The sequence below is a fragment of the Herpailurus yagouaroundi genome, unplaced genomic scaffold (assembly GCF_014898765.1).
Source record: "Herpailurus yagouaroundi ecotype Mexico unplaced genomic scaffold, PumYag 57774, whole genome shotgun sequence".
Lineage (NCBI taxonomy): Eukaryota > Metazoa > Chordata > Mammalia > Carnivora > Felidae > Herpailurus > Herpailurus yagouaroundi.
Window position 1 is genome coordinate 1 of NW_024414663.1, and position 8,612 is coordinate 8,612.

The window sequence follows — 8,612 nt, forward strand, 5'->3', positions numbered from 1 at the left end:
AACGTAAACCGTACAATGAAATATTATCTTTTCCCCGTAGTCACCGAACGTGCTAATCAGGCCAAGGAGAGCTTATACGAGATCAACACAGATAAATACGACGGGTGAGTAAGGTTCCTTTCAGGCCCTCCCCACCTGTCTTAGTTTTGTCCGCTCCCTGCCCTTGCTTTTCCTGATTGTCAAAGTAAACCTGCTTCCTATAGAAAACCAGAAACTGCAGAAAATTTCCATCACCCCTTCTCTGAGTCTGGGAGACAACCGTGGACCGTTTTCCTTCTCCATCTTACTACCTGCATATGCAGATTAACTTTTTCTGAGCAGTGGAGAGCACGGCGTTGCGGGGACAGCAGAAGGGACCCTAACGCCCGTGTCCCCTGTAGGATTGTCTGCGTTGGTGGAGACGGCATGTTCAGCGAGGTCTTGCACGGCCTGATTGGCAGGACGCAGAGGAACGCCGGCGTGGACCAGAACCAGCCCCGGGCAGCCCTGGTGCCCAGCCCACTCCGGATCGGCATCATCCCCGCGGGTAGGGCGTCCCGTCCCCGTCCCCGTCCCCGGGGGCATGGAGCTTCCTTCAGGTTCCTTCTGTTACCGAGCTGGGGATTTTGTCGGCACATGGGTGAAGGCTTTGTTGACAGTTGATGGCGGAGGAAAGGACCACTGATGTGTGCCTGGGGGAGTCCTGTCTTCCCCCGACACCTGCTTCCCACAAGCGCCCAGAAGCTGGCAGCCGGGGGACAGTTGGCTCTCAAAGGACTGCCGAATGGCAGGGGAAGGGGGTGGGGGGACGGGGGGCGCTGGGACCCCAGAGCGCAACTGAGGAGGAAAGGACCCCAGAAAGCAGGTGGTCTCCTAGAAGTGGCTTGTAGCCCAGACCTGGGGGCGCTGGGCTTGGGGGAAGGGCCCGTGCAATGGGGGCCGGGAAGGAGGGAGCCGGGCCTGTTAACCCTGTGGGCCCCTGGGCTGCGTCCCAAAGGCATAGCTCAGCGGGTTTTAGGTCTTTCTAGGAAGTGCCTAGTTCTTTGAAAAATGACAGTGCTAAGCCAAGCAAAGCCTGGGCATTGTTGGTTTAAGGCTTTGCAAACAAGGCCACGGGGATGAGGCGCCTTCTGCCCTGTGCCCTGTGTCCCCGCCCTGTGTCCGCACTGACACAGGCTGGCTGCGGGCCAGGGTCTGGGCAATATCCCCACGTCACGCGTCATGTAATTCCTGTAATTCCGTGGTCACGACCGCTCTGTGAGGGAGGTGCCGCCATCATCCACAGATGAGGGGTCTCAAGGTCACCCAGAAGGGCACGGACCGTGGGAACTCAGAGACCTCTCTGCCCCACCCTACAGTCAGGAAGAGTCTTGTCTTTTTCCGACTGACGGTGTTTGTATATTAAACGTATTTATTCTTGGTCGCTTCGGCCTCAGCTGTTTTCTCAGGTTAGACTTGTCTTTGGACTTTGAATGTGGTCTGCTCTGGGCTGCGTGAATTTTGTTGGGCCACGTGCCAAACTATTTTTCCTCGATGTCACCACGTGCCTGCAGTGGCTCTAATACTTAAAACTCTAAGCTCTGAGCGTTCATGTTCGTGGGAGCCCGTGCAGCTGCATCAGGCACGTGAGGACGGACCGAGGCCGGCTCTGCGCCCTCTGGGCCTTGGGGTGCAGTGAACTAGACGGGTGTGGCCTCTGCCCACGGAGGAGCCCCCAGCACACGAGGAAGCGTGGGCGCTGCGGGGAAACAGTTCAGGGAGAACGGCCGGGACGGCTTCTCTCTGCAGGGAGTCCAGGGCCGTTCTGAGAGGGGACAGGTGAGGCGCCAGCCGTGCACGGGGTCAGCTGGAGCGGGGGGCAGATGGGAATGAGCTGTGTGCTGAGGAGGGGGGCCTGTGGGGCAGGAGTGCCAGGACTGGGGTAACGGAGGCGCCTGGACAGGGGCCCAGCACGGGGCTCGAGTCCCGAGGGCCCTGCGGTGAGACACAGAGGGAAGAGTCTCATGGGCCCGTGGGCAGTGTCGTCTGCGTGGGCTCGAAGACCACCCCCTACGTTCTGCTCAGGGCGCCATTGCCCGAGGCCTTAGGGAGGACGCCTGTGGTTTGGTCGGTGGCCCCGTGGGCGGCTGTGACTTGGGCACAGAGTGAGCCCAAGGAACCAAGGGTGACGGAGGCGGCCAGGGTGACCCCGTGACGTTGGACTTGGCAGCCTGGGGAGGGGCCACGACGAGGCAAGAGTTCTGATGGAGATCCGGGACGGGGCTCCCGGGGGGCCCTGAGGAGCAGTCGGGAGGAGGGGGTGGTGTGGGGGGGTCCGGGACAGAGCCTGATGCAGGCCACCGCTGCAGCCACGCTGGGTCCCGAGCTGATGTTTCCTAAATTCAGCCTCTTTCCGCTGGAGTACCTGGAGGTATCAGCGAGGCCGCAGAGAGCCGACCCTCCACCCGGCGTCCTCCCGTCACCGCCCCTGTGCTGCGCAGCGGGGCCCCAGCGCCTCGGGAGGGACGCGGCTCAGCACGTCCTGGCGCCTGAGCTGAGCCGGACCTTGCGTTTCCGGAAGCTGGGCCTTCCTCTTGGTTAAAGCCTGGGCCACAGGCTTGAGGAGATGACCGGGGAGTTACGTCGGACCCGAGGGTCGAGCTGTCGAAGGCACGCTGACAGGACGCCAGAAGGGAACAGTGGTGTTGGGGGCGCCCGTGAGGACCGGGACGCGTGTGCGGACTTGTCTGCCGGCGCCCGGGCCCCTCCGCCTGCGCCACAGTTCACCCGGTGCGTCGGTGCCCGTGCGTTCTCGGCCCGGCTGCGGCCCAGGAGTGAGCAAGGCCGGGCTCGTGGGCTGTGGGGACGCAGACAAGGGTGAATAAGGAAGAGAGCCGAGCAGTGGCAGGGGCCACGCCCTTGCAGACGGCGGGGGCTCTGGACGGCCTTCCGGGGTGAAGTGTGGTGAGGGCAGGAGGGGGCCTGGCGGCGGGTGTGCTGCCCTCGGGGGGGCGGGGGCCTCCCGGGAGAAAGGGGCAGGTGGCAGGGGCCGGCCGAGGGGCGGCGGCCCCGTGAAGGATCCCAAGTAGGCGGGAGGCTGAGCAGTCCCCTGCTTCGAAAACCTGACCTTTCAGTAAAACGATCCCTGAAAACCGTCGGAAGCTCTGTTCACCTGCCCCACTCTTTGCCCAAAGGACCCGGGTGACCGAGAGAGAAGGTGCGTCCTGCCCGTTCAGGGCGATGGCGGGATCTAGAATTAAATCCTGGAACACAAGCACATTTCCGCCCATCTTACACCTGGATAGAAGGTGTTTGCGTTGAACTCCGGCTCCAGAAATGGGGGCCACACCCCAGCCCGGCCCAGGCCCGGACCCTGGACGCCTGACCAGAAAGGCCGGTCGCCTCACCCTGTCCCGCCCACGCCTCCCTAGACGAGACGCCTCTGGCAGCTTGGGAACAGCACGGGCCCACCTCTGTTGTGGTTGTAGAGGGCGTCCCACGCTCGCAGACCTTCCGGCCCCACGAGGTTCCTTCTCGAGACTCGGAGCTCCCCCGCGGGGTCCCCCTGTACGGGGTGGCCCAGACGCAGGGACAGGCTTCAGAGGCCTCGGTTTATAGGCTGTGGTGCAGGATAGAAGCCAGAGGCCGGCTTCTGCGTTTTTATTGGAGGTCCTTGCAGAATCCTCACCGACCGTACGCGTTACATCCCTGCAGGTGCAGGCGAGTGTGGGGGTCTCCTCAGCTCTTGTGATGAGGGATGGCTTGCCAGGAAAGTAAACAGGGCCCTGGGCACACAAGGGGAGCCAGTGGGCTCTGCGGATGTTCTGGAAAGTTCTGGGGATGTGAAGGACTACCTCAGGGCATGGTTCTTTTGGAGTCTGTGCTCTCGAAACCGTTTATATTATCCGAGCTCCCTTCACTCTAACGACGAGTGAGCGGGTGGGGAGGGTCTGAAACCACGAGGCTTCTCGTGGACACTGTTGATGTTAATTTCTATTAAGATTAGTCACTCCTATAATCTTAAACGTTTATTTAAAAATGTGTATTTGGCTCATTTGTGGAACGAGGTGCCACTGAAGTCTTCAGTTAAGATTGGTGAAAAAAAATATGCGTGTGTTTATATAACTTACCAACATCCAGAAGCCACATGTCAGCGTAGATTAAATAATTAAGAGCCTCCCCTCGGATCACAGACTGGACCAGATTCTGTTACTCGAAGAGACCCCAGAGGGTGCTTGCAACCCGACACGTCCGTCGGGAGCCTGGAACTTTCCGGCTGCGTCGGACATCACTTACGACGGGAGACTTGTAGATTGTCCCGGGGCCCGAGGGCAGAGACGTGGCCCCTGCTGGCGTCCAGGCCCCCCTGCCCGTTAACGCTGGTTCCTCCCGATGGATCTCGGTCTGCGCTGGGCGTGGTGTCCGTGACGAAACTGTGCCGTTCTGGATCCTGTCCTCCCTTTGTTAGGAAATCTACACCAGGCTTTCAGCAAAGGACGTGTTACACTTCGCGTTGCTCGGCCCCGTCCCAGACCTGCTGGGTCAGGATCTCGGGAGAGTGGGGTTCAGGACCCTGTTGTAAATAAGCACCCCAGGAGAGTCTCCGCCCGCTCGGGCTGAGAACAGTGACCTGGATTATGACCCAGTTAGAACCGGGCCACACCTAGGGAGGACCTGGGGATCCAGGCACTGGCCGGGTGCCACGAGGTCGCCCCCAGTGTGCAGCCGAGCATGTCAGCGTGAGGCGTGTGCCCGCCATGGCCAGCGGAGTCCCCTCACGTCTGTCAGGTGACAGCTGCCGTGCCCCTGTGACCCAGGGACGGGTCACGGCGCGTCCTGTGAAACCGGGTGCTGGTGTTGGGGGGCAGGCTTCCACGGGGCTTTTTCCGGGGTCTTCCCGAGTTGTCCTTGCTCTGCATACGCTTTCCCACTGGCAGCGTCTGCACAGGGCAGAGTCCTTTGGGTCTCGTGGCCGCTGGCACGTGCAGGGGGTTCATACTCACTGCGGAGCGCTGAGCTAGGTGCCCGGCCACCACTGCCACCCGCATTTCTCGGGGGCTCTGCTCCCCGGGACAGTTCAGGAACAGGCTCCACAGACCCTGTGAGGGGATGGCTGGTCCTATTGAAGTCCGGTCTCAGAGTTGCGTTGTTTTTAAATGTTTATTTGAGAGAGAGACAGAGAGAGACAGAGCATGAGCGGGGGAGGGGCAGAGAGAGAGGGAGACACAGAATCGGAAGCAGGCTCCAGGCTCCGAGCTGTCAGTGCAGAGCCCGATGTGGGGCTCGAACCCGTGAACCGTGAACTCATGAGCTGAGCCTACTTACTTAACCTACTCAGCTATGAGCTTAACCTACTAAGTCACCCAGGTGCCCCTATAAACCTGCTTCTTTAAAAAAAAAATTTTTTTTTTAATGTTTTTATTTATTTTTGAGACAGAGAGAGACAGAGCGCAAGCAGGGGAGGGGCAGAGAGAGAAGGAGGCACAGAAGCAGAGGCAGGCTCCAGGCTCTGAGCTGTCAGCACAGAGCCCGACGCGGGGCTCGAACTCATGGACTGTGAGATCATGACCTGAGCTGAAGACAGATGCCCAACCGACTGAGCCCCCCAGGCACCCGCAGTCTCAGTGTTTTTGACAAATCAGTGTCAGTATTTCCAACATTCATTTTGTGGACGGATTATATTAGTCTTTATTTCCGTATCTATTCTGGGGCCAAAAGGAAGAGTCCTCCTCGTTGGAAATCTACTAGAGTTTGTTTGTTTTTAATTTTTTTGACGTTTATTTATGACTGAGAGACACAGAGCGTGAGCAGAGGAGGCATAGAGGGGGAGACACAGAATCTGAAGCAGGCTCCGGACTCCGAGATGTCAGCACAGAGCCCGATGCGGGGCTCGAACTCACAAACCGTGAGATCATGACCTGAGCCAAAGTCAGTCGCTTAGCCAACTGGGCCACCCAGACGCCGCTTGAGTGTTTAATTAATACGATGATATGAAGGACGTTTTTTCTCTCTCCTACTTCAGGGTCCACGGATTGTGTGTGTTTTTCCACGGTCGGCACGAATGACGCGGAGACATCAGCTTTGCACATCATCGTGGGTAGGTCCCTTTCCATGCACGCGGCAGACCCTGGACCTCGCTGGGCATGCGCAGGGTGGCCCCGGCCCTCCCGCCAGCAGAGCTCTGCGTGTGTTGTGGTTCCCTGCCACCTGCCATCTTGTCCTGTCCTCCCACGGCCATAGGGGGTCCTTCAAAAACACAAACCCTGCTCAGAGCCCTCTGGGGCCCCCATCAGGGGTCACAGGCACCCCGTGGCCCAACCAGCTGCCTCGGCATCCCCACGCGCGGGGTCAGGCTGACCCTCTGTCCTGGACACGTCTCACGCTCGCCGGTCCTCTGCTCTCACTTCTGCTCAGGACTCAGCCCCTCATCCCCATCGGGACAGGTTTTCCCAGGCCTGAATCTGTGGCACCCGAGACACCCCTTCCAAGTGGCATTTACTGCGCTCCCGTATACATGGCCCCGAGGGCGGGAATGGCCGCCCCAGCTGCTCAGACAGCCACGGCCCCTGCCCGGCAAGCACATGGCTCCCTCCTCGTCCCTGACGACGGGGCCCCGGAAGTGCTGCTTACACAGAGCCCATTCTTGATTTCCTTAGCACGTGGGCCCCTCTTCACCGTCAAATCCACCCCGTTTCCCAGCAGCGGCACTGAACGAGCCCCGTGGGTCCACTGTGGTTCCGTGCCTGCCGGGAAACTTCCCAAAGCTGTTGTGGACCTTTTAGTCAAGTCCTGTCATCGGAATCAGGAACAGGAGACCCAGGGCCCGCGTGCAGACCGTCCCCGGGGCCGCCTTCCGTGTGTTGCACGGCTTAGTCGCTTGGGTGCTTCTGGGCCCGCCCGTGCCATTGAGGGGCTGAGGGAGGCGTGGTGTGGAGGTGGCCAGGGGACCGTGTCTCTCCCGCAGGGGACTCACTGCCCATGGACGTGTCCTCAGTTCACCACAACAGCACGCTGCTGCGCTACTCCGTGTCCCTGCTGGGCTATGGCTTCTACGGGGACGTCATCAAGGACAGTGAGAAGAAGCGGTGGATGGGGCTCATCAGATACGACTTCTCAGGTAGCCCTGCTTTGGCACACGGCGTCTGCCTTCGCCTGCAGAGGCGGGTGCCCTGCTGGTGAGGGGCCCCGGGGCGCCCGCAGAGCAGGGCGGACACCCCAGGGCCACAGACCGGTTCTCCTGTTCGGGATCGCAGAGCGACGCGAAGGCACTGCGGCCGTGCCAAGCCGTGACCGTCCGCTCTCCTCAGGCGGTGTCCCCTTCCCAGAGGGGTCTGAACGGGGGCAGGGTCTGGAGTGGGCACGCCTGCTGCTTGGCGACTGTCACCCACCCGGCCACCGCCCTTTCTAGTTTGCTTTTGGGTCAGTCGGTAGTAAGTTAAGTCGAAGAACCCCAGGTATTAAAATCTGAACCCTTTTCTGGAGAGAGAAACGGATAGTAATGTGCTGGGTCTGAGGCACTGCGGAGGCCTATTTAAATCAAAGCTACGGTATCGCTTTGCAGTTAAAACGCAAGAAAGTCCAAAGTAACGTATCTCCCCGAACCGTCATCAGGAAACAGAACGAGGGATTAGAAAGAATCTGGGTGAGGTTCGTGCCGTCTTCCTGATTACCTGCTGTTGAGCTGGCCGCTCGCTCCCGAGCCTGTGGGCCTCACCCCGGCCCACGGTCACCTCTCCGCTAGGATGCAGGGCGTGTCCTGTCCGCCTCTCCGTCCCCACCTGGAACTCACGCACAGAGACCTGCAGAGGCTCAGCGGTTTTTCTCAAGGCAGAGAGGAGGCCCGTTGTAGGGCCAGCGGGACACGCACTTGTCCGTCTGAGGACGGGCAGAAATGGGGCCCTGCCATCCGGGAGAGAGACCGTCCTGCAGGTCGAGCGGCCAGCCCCTGCCCTTCACCAGCTGCCGAGCTGGAGGGTCGTCCCGGGGGGAGGGTGCCACCCACGGAGGAAGTGGAGGGAGGACGGTGGACGCCAGGGCATTGGGAAGGGGTTTCTCCCCGGGGCGGGTAGTTACTGGGCGGATCCCAGATGCCCAGCCGCACACTAGCTGCTGGTAGAGCAGGTGGGAGGCCGGGGTGGGGACGGGTTCAGTGGTGTCCCCATCGTGCCCGATGTCACCATGGCCAGCGCCAGCCCGGCATCCGGCTCAGGGGAGTGGTGTCACTGTTGCATTTGCAGGACGTGGCAGGGTCCCCACTGTGGCCCCCACTCCCCTGTCCTGCTGGGCTCTCTCCAGTCAGCTGCTCAGGTTCATCCCGTGCCCGCTGGGGCCGGTTCGAGGCCGGCCAGGCCCGCTCAGAGCAGATAGCACGCCACGGTCCTCCAGATGGGCCGGACACGGTCCTTGGCGGTGCTGCCCTGGACCGTCACTGTCCGCGTTCTTCCCGGATGCCAGACTGGTCCTGGGTGACCTTGGGCGGCCGAGCCAGGGAGACCTGGGAGCGTCTGGGAGGAGCAGAGAGGTGGCCCTGCCCTTTGATGAGCCTCCACCGAGTCGGGGAGGCCATCTCCAGATGTCGGGGGCTTTGCCACATGCCAGCCCTGCAGCGATGTGCGGGCAGGCAGGAGGGGTCACTGATGGCAGAGACCTGCACC

At 60.9% G+C, this 8,612-nt stretch overlaps 1 protein-coding gene across 1 annotated transcript; it reads left to right on the forward strand.

Moving 5' to 3' along the window:
* The first annotated feature begins 6 nt into the window (after positions 1–6).
* Positions 7–8,606, forward strand: LOC121024134 (ceramide kinase-like). The gene is made up of 4 exons (XM_040466435.1): positions 7–104; positions 381–526; positions 5,981–6,055; positions 6,923–8,606. The coding sequence occupies exons 1-4, from the start codon at positions 16–18 to the stop codon at positions 7,135–7,137; spliced, it is 525 nt and encodes a 174-aa protein (XP_040322369.1). The 5' UTR covers positions 7–15; the 3' UTR covers positions 7,138–8,606.
* The last annotated feature ends 6 nt before the right edge of the window (positions 8,607–8,612 follow it).

Excerpts from the sequence above, each read along its gene's own strand:
- LOC121024134 (XM_040466435.1), top strand. The coding sequence starts at position 16 with ATGAAATATTATCTTTTCCCCGTAGTCACCGAACGTGCTAATCAGGCC. Across the intron at positions 105-380 it reads AACACAGATAAATACGACGG|GATTGTCTGCGTTGGTGGAG; the intron begins GTGAGTAAGGTT and ends TGTCCCCTGTAG. Across the intron at positions 527-5,980 it reads GATCGGCATCATCCCCGCGG|GGTCCACGGATTGTGTGTGT; the intron begins GTAGGGCGTCCC and ends CTCCTACTTCAG.